This window comes from Orcinus orca, chromosome 6 (genome assembly GCF_937001465.1).
Source record: "Orcinus orca chromosome 6, mOrcOrc1.1, whole genome shotgun sequence".
Lineage (NCBI taxonomy): Eukaryota > Metazoa > Chordata > Mammalia > Artiodactyla > Delphinidae > Orcinus > Orcinus orca.
Window position 1 is genome coordinate 112,954,230 of NC_064564.1, and position 11,369 is coordinate 112,965,598.

Genomic DNA, 11,369 nt, shown 5'->3' on the forward strand with positions numbered 1-11,369 from the left:
CAATTATATGTATGTATATATATTCCAGGAACCCGCACTCCAGCCCTGCGGCATAAGATTTCCCTTTCCTCTCCCTTCCCCCACCAGCCATTTTTCCTCCTTTTCTCTCAAGGCCAATGGAATGGGAGTGGTGGGTGAGTGAATTTCCCAAGGTCTGGAGTCATCCAGTCCAGGGATCAGCCATTGGCCCACAAAGCCCCCCACACGACCACACTGTCCCCCCAGCCCTGAACTCCAACCACAGTGTCATGTTTTTCTCTCTAGTGCCAGGCTCTCTCTTACTCCAGGTCTTTGCTGTGTCCTTGGCTTGGGACCCTCCCAGAGCTGCATCTGATTCTTCTGGTCTCAGTGAAGGGGTTAGAGCACACCCACCCGTCAAATAATTAGATAGAGGCTCCTTCCCTGAGCTCCACAGCCCCATGTTCCTTCACAAGGCTTTGTCACACAGGTTGCTTTTGTCACTGTCCCCCCCCCCCCCCCCCCCCGACTGTGAGTTCTGTGGCGGTGGAATCTATGCATCTTGCTCCACCCCACGTCCCCATTTCCCAGCAGAGGGCCTGTCACATAGCAGGTGATCAATAAATATTTAATGAGTTAAATGTTTCCATTTTAACGATTAGACCACTGAGGCACAGAGAGGTTTAGCACATTGTCCTGGTCACACAGCCAGGCCCCAGAGAAGCTCTAGAGGAAAGGGAAACTTGGGCATGGTCGGATTGGACTGGGGCCAAAGGCAGAGTTGGAGTTTCCTGGAGGAGGGAGAAGGAAAGATCACAGGCTATGCAGGCAATTTTCTTCTCTGCTCCCAGTGATGTCTGTGTGTCCAGGTCCCTCCATCTGACCACCAACCCCTGCTCCCATTTCACAGATGATAAAAGTGACTCCCAGAGGAGGGCAGAGCTTACTCAAGACCCATAGTGGACCTCAGTCTAATGTTTCCCAGAGCTGAAGCCCCCCCACTCCCCCACCTCCTCCCACCTGCATCCTAGAAGAGCAGGAGTGAGGGGGGCCACCCCAGAGGGAGGCCAGTGGGCCCTGCTTGAGCCAGGGCGGGGGGTTGGGAGGCCCGGGTTCTTGGGCTGGCCTTGCCACTTACCCGTACTAAGCCCCTTAAAGTCTTTGGGCCTCAGTTTCCCCATCTGGACGACAAGGGGGCTGGGCTTGGTGGCTTCAGCCTCCCCCCTTCCCCAGTGAGGACAGGGCTGTGGGAGCTGGTGAGTAAGAATATAGGCTCCTGAGTCCAAAAGGCATAGTTGAGTCCTGGTTCCAGCATTTATTGCTGAATGATCTAGCTCAGTCCCTTCACCCCCTGAGCCTTCATTTCATGGTCTGTAAAAAAAAAAGAATAATAGCATTTTTTTTTTTTTGAGGATTAAATGAGCTAATGTAAGGGAGTCCCTGATACAATGCCAGGCACAGCATCCCCAGCAAAATGAGTTCATAATATTAATTAGGGGATGCTGCCCTCTGGAGGCCAATAGGAGGAACAACAGGCGAGGAGAGCCCGACCCGCTGCCCGGGCCAAGCTGGAACCCGCGTCCCCAGCGGGCGACCATTGTCCAGGTGGGGAGAGCGCGGCTGGGCGCAGGTCACTCGGTGTGCGCCTCCACCCACTGGCAGAGGCGACGGGCGTAGCGAGTTGGGCTGACGGTGGAGAAGGTCCGGCCTGGGTAGCGCAGCGTCTTCCACAGGTGCTCCAGCCGCTTGCGGAGCCCGTAGACTGTGGTGAGGTCCACGAGGCCCAGGAAATAGCGTTGCTCTGGCCCGTCCAGGATGTGTAGGGCGTTGGGGGTGTCGGGCAGCAGCCGGCGGTTCTGGGCTTCCGGCTCCTCCAGGCTCTGTACCCCTCTCATAGACCTGGGGGCAGACAGGAGGGTGAGGTTACCACCTCCTCCAGGGAGCCCCAGCCAATGGACCCTGTCAGCATGGCCATGCTGCCCCTGGGTCATTCCCACACCTCCCGTGTGCCCAGACCCGTGATGTCAGATAAACTGGGTGGCTGAGTAAAGTGCAGTTGACGGTCTAAAGCTGAGCTGTCCATCATGCAGCCACCAGCCAGCCATATGTGGCCCTGAGCACTTAAATGTGGCCAGTCCCAAATGAGATGCGCAGTAAGTATAAAATACATACTGGATTTCCAAAGCAGTGTGAGAAAAAGAATGTAAAATATCTCATAAATGTTTATATTGATTAGATGATGAAATGATAAAAGTTTGGATGTACGAAGTAAGTGAAATATGTTATTAAAATTATTTTTACCTATTTCTTTTTTACTTTTAAAAATGAGGCTACTAGAAAATTTAAAACTACATGTGTGGCTCGCATTAAATTTCTACTGGGTAGCGCTGGTCTAGAGCATTTGGGTCACACAGACTCTGGCTCTGCACTTATGTGCCACGTCACTTTGGGTAAGTCCCATATTTGGGTACTTCCTAAACTGCTGTTTGGGGTTACCCAACCCTGGAAGTTTCAGGGTGGCAGAGTTGAAACCTTGCAGACAAAGTCCAACCCAAGTTCGCAGATGGTGTGTCTTTTTGCCTCAAATTGTATTCCAAATCAGAAGGTGCCTCTGGCTGGGCCCCCAATCCCAACCAGAAGCAGGCTCAGTCCCCTAACGTTGTCCCCTTGTGATGGTGGGAGTTTGGGAGTGGGGGTCGCGGGGGGGGGTCGCTGAGGGCTTTATCCCTGCCCTGCCCAGGTCTTGGGGGAAAGAAACCAATCAAAGAAAGTCCCACCCAAGCACCAACCAATCAGAACCGAGTGGTCTGGGAGCCAGAACAGAGCGCTGGTACTCTCTGCAGTGCCAGGCTTAACCTGGGTGTGGTGGGTTCTGAATGAGGGGCTGGGAACTGGGTGGGGGTGGGGCTGTAGCTGTGACCTTTTACCAGGCAGCATGGAGAAACAACCGTCGTATGCACACTGGGGTTTACCTGCTGAATGACGGCTGTAATATGAGCACTATCTGGGGGTAGAGGGCAAGGGAGAAGCTGACCTAGGTTGGATGGGCAGACTTGGTGGATTCTGTGCCCCGTGGCAGGCATTCCACCATCTGGTCAGGATGTGCCCACCAAGCCATTACCTTGGGTTGTGCCCAAGACTCACCCACCCCAAGGTCTTCCTCCAAGGGGTGGGGATGGGGGCTAGTGAGTGGACATCATTTTTCACTTGTCTTGTCCACCCACTGGATCAATGAACTTATTTCCTTGAAGTGCCTGTCTTAAACCCTGAGTAATTCGGTTCAACCACAGATGTGGGCCTTGGAGGACTGAAATGCAAGTCACTAACCAAGTACTAACATGAATCCTCAAAAGTCATTCTACAACTTCACTTCCTCTCTCTGAGGCTCAGTTTCCACATCTCTAAAATGGGAAAGAGCCCATCCTCTCAATGAGGCTCATAGTCAGCATGCAAAGATTGGCTGCATGCAAGAGGAAGGCAACAAGATGATGGTGCCAGTGGTGATGACTTCGGGGTCCTCAAAGTGAAATGACCGAGTTAAGGGGCAAGGGCTCTTTCTAAGGCCAAAATTAAATACGTCTGAAACCTTCAATGGCTCCACATCTCCTTCTGGAAAATGGGCAGATTCTTCAAAAGCCCAACTGGATCTCACCTGGTCTTTCCTCTGCTGTGATCCATCTGTGCCTGCTACCCCTGCCGGCCAGGCTTCTCCAGCCCTCCACGCTACACACACACACACACACACACACACACAGACACACACACACACGTACACACATACACACAAACACTGCACTTTCCAGTCTTCGAGCCTTTGCCTGTGCTGTTCCCCCACTACACTGTCTGTCTTTTCCATGTTCTCATCACCTCATTCTTGCTGTTGCCTCTGGGGGGCCCACCTGGCTGTGCGGAAGATGAGGCTACTGCCTGGGCCCTGCTCATCCTCATGGAGACGCTGAAAGGCCATCAGGAGGCTGTAATCCAGCACGTTGAGCTCCCGGAGGAAGGCGGTGTCCAGTTCCATCTGGTGGAGGAGCCAGCTCCGCTGGGGCCCTGCCGGAGCATCAGTGCCCCCACCTGAGTGCTCGTTGTGTGCCAGGCAAGTTTCTGAGGGCTCCACACACATCTGCCCTAGAAGGGCAGATGTCATTACTGTCCCATTTCACAGATGAGGGAACTCATCTGTAATTTGCCTTGGTCACCTAGCTAGAAAGCTGTGGAGTTAGGATTCTCTGCCTGACTCCAGAATCTGGGCTATTAAAGACCCAGGCAGAGGGGCTTCCCTGGTGGCACAGTGGTTGAGAGTCCACCTGCCGATGCAGGGGACACGGGTTCGTGCCCCGGTCTGGGAAGATCCCACATGCCACGGAGCGGCTGAGCCCGTGAGCCGTGGCCGCTGAGCCTGCACGTCCGGAGCCTGTGCTCTGCAGCAGGAGAGGCCACAACAGTGAGAGGCCCGCGTACCACAAAAAAAAAAGACTCAGGCAGAGAGCAGTGCCAGGGACACCCTTCTAACTTCACTCTAAATGGAGGAAGAGCAGGCAGTGACCGCCCCCGTGGCTCACCCAGGTTGATGATCTTGCCCTGAAAATTGAGGTCTTTCAGCACCAGGACAAGGGGGCTGCCCTCAGGGGCGGGCTCCACCCAGCGGCTCACCTCGCAGCCCTTGATGTCATACCTGGGAAGTGAGGGGTGGGGGAGACAGAATTCAACCTTATACAGACTTGAGACATACAGGGAACTCACGAGGTAATAAGAAACAAGAGCTTCCACTGGGTGACTGTCCAGATTCTCAGCACAACCCCAGTCCGTTACTGTCCCCATGTTAGAGATGAAGAAAAAGCCTCAGAGAGGTTTTCTGTTTTGTTTTGTTTTTAATTTGCCCAAGACCACACAGTGAGTAAAGGGCAGAGCAGGGATTCCAACTCAGGCCTTTGAACGTCCAGTCCAGACTTTACCCCTGCCTGTGACTGCCTCTTGGCACCTTGTCATCCCTGGGGTATCCCGGACAGAGGGGCCCAACCCTAGACGCAGCAACAGAGGGCATGAGTGAAGTCCGCGCCCTGGGAGAGCACCAGCGTGGAGCTCGCAGGCAGAGGCAGGGCTAGGAGGCTCAGAGGGCCACCTGCAATCAGAGGCTAGTTTGAATCCCTGCTCCTCACCTAGTAGCTGTGTGGCTTTCCCCTCCTCAGTTTCTCATCGACAAAATGGGGATGATAAGGACAGCTACCCCTCAAGAGTTGTTCTGGGAATAAGGAAAATGATGAATGCAAATGTCTCAACACAGCGCCCATGGCATACTGAGTGCTCAAGAGATGCTGGTCCTGGGAATCACTGTCTCCGACCCGTCAGGAGATCTTGGTAACGTCCCTTCTCCTCCCTGCGCCTCAGTTTCGCTGTCTGTCTAGTGAGTGTGGGTGCTTCAGGTGGCACATTCTGGGTGGGGCGGGGAGGCCGACTCACCTCTCGGAGATGCGGCCGGTGGGATAGAAGACGCTCTGCATGATGATGAAGTATTTCTGGAGACGGGGGTAGGGAGTGAGGGAGGACAGGATCTCACCCTCCAGCCGCCCCCTCCGGCCCGGCCCCCTCACCTTGGCCTCACCCACCTTCTTTCCCCGGGCCACCCGCAGACTGTGCACTCCTGGAAAGGGAGAGGGCGTCAGGTAGAGAGGCCCCAAACTCGGCAACGCCGGGTGCATCCTGCCCCAGTTCCAGGCCATGCCTCCTTCTCGCGATCCGCCGCATCCCGAGCCTTCAGGCCACGCCCCCAGACCCCTTCCCCAGCTTGAGGTGGTGTCCCAAGTCGACCCGCTTCTAAATTTAGCCCCAAAGATGCCGTGTCCCCCAGGCCTAGCCCTGCCCATATACCCTCCTCTCGGGACTATTCAATCCCAACCCCGCCCCCTTTGGGCCCCGCCCGAGGTCTTGGCCCCGCCCACCTACCCCGCCCTCCTACGTTGCTGTCTAGGACCCGCCCCGCCCCTGAACTCTGCCCCCAGCCGGCCCCGCCTCCTGTCCAGTCCCCTCCACCCTGCTCGGGCTCAGGTACCCTACGCCCCCCGTCCTGGAACCGCCCACTCCCTGACCCCCTCCCCTTCTCGCTCTCTCTCTTCACCCTCCCCTCGCCCCGCAGTCCCGGGTCCCTGGCCGGTCATACCCAGCAACCGCGCAAGCAGCGAGTGTGGGTGCCGCTGCAGGTGCTGCACGTAGCGGGGCAGGTGGGCGAGCAGCGCCCGCACCTCCCGGCGCCGCAGGGTCTTCAGGAAGAAGCGCTGGTCGTGGCTGGGGGGCGGGACGGAGAGGTCACTGACCAGGTGGGGCAGGAGCCGCGTCCGCACCGCCCCTCTCGCCTCCTGCCCTCGCCCCCAGTCTCTCCTCCTCCATCTGACCGCTATCCGGCCCTGACCCACCCTGACCTGGCCATGCTGTCTCTCTCCTCAAGAGCCCCCCCTCCGCCCCGGACACCTCTCGCACCCTTTCCCCACCCCAGCCACCAGCTCACGACAGGAAGAAGCTGGCCTTGCTCTTGGAGGTGCTGAGGAACTGCAGGTAGGGGCCGCCGGGACCCAGCGCAGCCTGATAGTCCTCCTCTGCCAGCCCTAGGGAGCGCCGCAGTCGGGCGAAGGCGGGGCCAGCCAGGGTGCCCAGCTCGAAGCCCTGCGGAAAGGAAGAGCAGCCCCAAGAGTGTCCCTGGGGCCCAGGTGTGTGCAGTTGGCTCTGGCGCGGGAGGGTCAGGGTAAGCACACCCTTCCTGCAAAGCCCTGGGGCAAGCCGTCATTCCCATTGCACAGATGGGGAAACTGAGGAGAGGAGCAGAACACACCCCCTCCCATGCAGCACTCGGGCTTTCTACCTCGTGAACCTGGGTCAGGACCTCGGAGAAATCCTCCTCTGTGGGCAGCCCCTGTAGCAAGGAGCAGAGGGGCTCAGGGCAAGTCTCAACCCCCCAGTGCCAGCCCAGGGTCTCCCAAGCATCCTGTACCTGGCCTCACCCCCGTTCCCCCCAATTTGATTCCTCCAGCCAGTGGGGACCACTCTGGGTGTGCCTGAATTGGGCAGATAGACTGCCAGCCCTCCCAGAGCTGGAGGGAGGAGGAGAGTAACCCAAGGCAGGTCCTAGGTGTGTCTCATTCACTGCTGGGTCCCCAGCACCAGTCTCTGAGCTAGAGCCTGACGCATGTGCCCAGACACACGTTGGCCAAAGTGTCGCCAGATGCCTTCCCAGTCAAAGGGGATGGCCTAGAAGCCTCGGACTGTCTGACTCAGCCTGGGAGAAGCAGGATCAGAGAAAGCTTCCTGGAGGAGGTGGCCCCTAAGCTGAAATCTCAAGGGCAGTGGCGAGGAGGAGCAGGGTGCTCACAGGAGCGGGAACAGCAGTGGTGGCCCCCAGGAAGGGAAAGAGAGCCTGAGTGACTGAAGCGAGTAAGGATGGACTGGGGAGGAGGCTGGACAGTTGGCCCTTGGGGTTGAGCCAGCAGGACCATGGGGCCAGGCTGAGTATTGGGGAGCCATGGAAGATTTTCAGCAGGTGATGAGATTTAGAGGACTGCTACTCTCTCCCTGGACCTCCAGGTCCTGTGCTAGGACCTGGCTCACAGGATGTGGTCACACTGTGCACATGTATGCACACACACAAACAACACACATGCTCACCCGGGCCGTCCAGCTGCTGAGCTTGCAGTGGGCGACCCTTTCTGCTGAGCCAGCCTGGCCCCAGCCTAAGCTCCGGGGAGGATGGGCTGGGCTAGTGGGGTGGGGGCGGGGTCCCTTAACCACACACCCTGGCAGAACCGGGAGGGCCTCAGAGACCAAGGAGTACAATCCCTGCCATCCATTATACAGAGGTGACACTGAAGCCCAAAGAGAGGCAGAGACCCACCTAGATCACACATCAACCACCCGGGTCAGGGGCTTCCTCGCACTCCCCACACACCCTGGGCTTTCTGGCTTCCTGGCCTCAGCCCCCACCCCAGAATGTCCCTCCCTCCCTGCACCAAGCCCCTGCCTTCCTCTCCTTCTATCTAGTCCGCTCTGTTCCCCAGCCCTGCAGTATTAGCAGGACAGGGCATCAGCCTGGTCTTGCTGTCGGTGCTGTGGAGGTGCACGGGACAGACTGGCCACTCACCGTGGGTGGGTGGTCCATGGACACTTGAGTGGCAGCCCACAGCCCTGCCTGCATCATACACGTCAGCTGGTGCAGCTCATGCCCTGGGCCAATCTCAAACAGGCCTAAGCGAGACTGCTTGTCTCGTAGACGCCAGAGGAGGCCACGGCGGCCAGAGCTCGAGGTGGCAGCTCTGTGTCCAGCCTCTGGGGAGGGGGTCAGGACCTGGGGTGGGAGGCACCAGAAGCAATGAGCCTGAGGCAGCAAGCATCCCACAGGTGAGAGACCCTGGTCTGAGTCCCACATCCACTGCTTGTCAGCTCACCCCTCAATCCCTCTCTGCCTCAGTTTCCTCAGTTGTAAAATGCAGATAAGGCCGGTACCCACCTCACTGGGTGTTGTGAGGGGACAGTACCTGGCATGCAGTCAGCACCCACAATAGTGATGTTTATTATCAGTAGGCAGAGCATTTGTTCTGCAACCTGTCACTAGCTTAGGTAGATCACCTAACCTTTCTGCACCTCGTTTTCTCCTCTGTAAAATGAGAACTATAATAACTCCTTCGTGGCAGGTATTAACTGTTGTTACTGTTGAGTTTGAGCATCCTGCACAGGAACTCCTTATAGTAGGAGCTGTGATGTCAGTGATTCAGTCATCTATTCCACTCGTCCATGTCGAGTTCCTCCAGGCCAGCGCGGAGGGTCAGCACGAAGCTGAGATCATAGCTGCTGACCCCTTCGCATTGGGCGCCCACCATGTGCCCAGCACTGTCTGAGAGCTTGACCTCCTAACAGCCCTATGAAGGAGAAGCTTTTATCATTGTCTCCATTTTCCCGATGAGGAAACTGAGGAAGTTCTCGGGGGATACCCGCCGGACTCCCCGCTTCAGACCTGCGGCCCCATGTGGGGCGTGTCCCAGTCCCGCCCAGTGCAGGACCCCTTCTGGGCTTGGATGGGGGTGTGTTCGCCCTGCACGGGGAGGGGAGGTCCTGCCCCTGCCCTCCAACCCTTTCCTTTCCTGTCCTCTCTCGGGTCTGCACCTACCTCGTGGGGCCCCGGGCTCGGCGCGGCCATCGCCCCCGCAGCAGCTTCCCCGGGCTCTGGCCGCGTCCCCAGCTGCCGGGCCGCCCCGCTGCAGGAGCTAGGCCCCGCCCCTGCTTCTGGACCGACCAATCGCGTGGTGCCGGTCACGGCTGCACCCAATCCGAGCCGGGGCGCGGGGGATCGCCTGCGGGTCCCGCCCCTGGGGCTGCAGCACCCTTCGGACCGCGGTCCAGGGCTTGGGCAGGGCCGCCGCGCGTTGGTTAAGGTCCCCACCGGGGGAACGCCCCACATTCCCTTCCTGGGGTGGGAGACTCAGGTCTCGGGGCGCTCGGGGAGGCGGGTAACCTAAATCCAGTCCCGCCCACACACCCTGGCGTGAAATTCCCACCGACTGTATTTCGGGTGAGGAAACTAAGGTCCAGAGAGAGAAGTGACTACCTCCAGGTCACACAGGAAGTCAGGGGCGTGCATTCATTCAACACTTATTTTGAACATTCACTATGGGCCAGGAGCAGTGTAGGCCGGGGTGGCGTGGCGGATTTTAGTGGTGAGTGAGAGAGAGGAACACAGCTGCCAGCGTGAGCTTTTAAAAGCATAAATCGCATGATGTCACTCGCACGCTCTAAGCCTCCAGTGGCTTCCCACGGCACTGGAACAAAGTCCAAACATCTCGGCGTGGCCCCAGGCCCATCTGCCCACTCTCCAGCCCCATCTCAAATCACTGTCCCTGCACCCAGCACACGGTCACAGGGGCTCCCGGCTGGCCCTTGGCCACCGAACTCTCACACCTCCGGGCTTTTGCAGGTGCTGTTCCCTCTGCCTGAAATCCTCCCCCACCTCCACGCTCGACTTGATTTGCTTTATTCCTCATCACCTTGCCCGACTCTAAGTGTCCCCTCCCTTCGGTCATGATCACATCGCTTTATTTTTCTTCATCACACTTAACACTGTCAGAGACTGTCTTGTTCATTTATTTGTTTATTATATCTCCCCTCCCCCACCCAGAGTGGGAGTGCCAGGAGGGCAGGAACCATGCCAGGCTCCTTCCCTGGCTCAGTACCTTGCACAAACCAGTGTTTGAGAAGTACATGCTGAACCAATGTGAGTAGGATGTGCAGAGAACCTCAGTGAGTCCCAGGAAATGAAAGGCCAGCGTGACTGGAGTGAGGAGAGCTCAAGCAAGCATGCAGGCTCTTGTCGGCCGGCCACGGGAGGGAGAGGGACAGGAACCCAGAGAAGCATTGTAAGTGTGTGAGAAAGAGTCTCAGAAAAAGAAAAAAAAAAAAAAAAGCTCAGGGACTTCCCTGGCAGTCCAGTGGTTAAGAGTCTGCACTTCCACTGCAGGGGGTGCGTGTTCGATCCCTGGTTGGGGAAATAAGATCCCGCATGCAGCGTGGTGCGGCTAAAAATTAAAAAAAGAAAAGATGCTCAGATGTTTTCAAAAGGCCACTGGTTGTAGTGCAGTCAGATTGGAGGGGGCCATTGTGGGCAGGGGAGAGCAGTGAGGAAGCCTTTGGTGATTTAGGGCAGGGGACAGTGGCTTTGCATCTGGAAGGTGACGGGGGAAGGGGAGAATTGACAGGATTTGGGGTCATGTGGATGGGGGCGTGGAAGAGGAAAGCCAAGGTCAGTGATGTCTGCCAGGCTTCTGGCTGTGGGTCAGGGATACAGGATGATGATGCTAAGGCAGGGCAGGACAGAAGCGCCAGATTTGTGCGGGGGGAGAGTGGGTAAGTCTGAGAATTCAGATCATGACAGGATGGATTTGAGGTGTCACTACAACAGCCGATGGGGATCTCAGGTGGGCAGCTGGTGCACGTGAAATACTTTGGGGCTCAGAAGAAAGCTGGGCTAGAGGTGAGCCTGGGTAAGGATGAGGTCACCCAGAAGGTGAAACAGCCTGTGATGAGTCCCGAGGAACCCACCCTCTCGGGGCAGAGGAGCATGAGTGCCAGAGAGAACATAAAGTAGGAGAACGGGTCATCCAGCATCTGAGGGTGTCCCAGGGGGGAGGTCACCAACCAAATGTAGCAGAGGGGTCAAGGAAATGTGCTTTGGATTTAAAGACTGGACGTCACGGGTGGTCTGAGTGCAGCCCCCCTGGAATGCTGCCAAGCACAGCAGGGGTGAGGAAATGCAGGAAGCAGGTGTGGATACCCTTTTGGGAAGTTTGGCAGTGGAGGGGAAGGCGCGGGAGAGACCCGGAGGGAATTACTGGGTTGATGGAGGGTCCCTTATACGGAGCCCGTAACATGTTCAT

General features: G+C 57.3%; 1 protein-coding gene across 2 annotated transcripts; it reads right to left on the bottom strand.

Annotated features, from left to right (window-relative positions):
• Positions 1 to 1,253: 1,253 nt before the first annotated feature.
• Positions 1,254 to 10,237, bottom strand: PIP5KL1 (phosphatidylinositol-4-phosphate 5-kinase like 1). Of its 2 annotated transcripts, none has more exons than XM_004269175.3 (10): positions 9,110 to 10,237; positions 8,087 to 8,290; positions 6,815 to 6,865; positions 6,464 to 6,618; positions 6,119 to 6,243; positions 5,568 to 5,602; positions 5,422 to 5,477; positions 4,524 to 4,636; positions 3,858 to 4,011; positions 1,254 to 1,857 (listed from the first exon to the last, which is right to left on the bottom strand). In XM_004269175.3, exons 1-10 carry the CDS (start codon positions 9,398 to 9,400, stop codon positions 1,590 to 1,592), a joined length of 1,452 nt encoding a protein of 483 aa, XP_004269223.2. In that variant the 5' UTR covers positions 9,401 to 10,237; the 3' UTR covers positions 1,254 to 1,589. The 2 variants fall into 2 exon arrangements, with proteins under 2 accessions (XP_004269223.2, XP_033283013.1); XM_033427122.2 differs by having other exon boundaries at positions 3,858 to 4,089.
• Positions 10,238 to 11,369: the final 1,132 nt, after the last annotated feature.

Bases quoted from the DNA above. Each gene is read 5' to 3' on its own strand.
- PIP5KL1 (XM_033427122.2), bottom strand. From the start codon at position 9,400: ATGTGGGGCGTTCCCCCGGTGGGGACCTTAACCAACGCGCGGCGGCCC. The intron at 6,866-8,086 runs GTGAGTGGCCAG...TCCTTGCTACAG, and splicing joins CCATGGACCACCCACCCACG to GGGCTGCCCACAGAGGAGGA. The intron at 6,619-6,814 runs GTAGAAAGCCCG...TCCTTTCCGCAG, and splicing joins TCCTGACCCAGGTTCACGAG to GGCTTCGAGCTGGGCACCCT.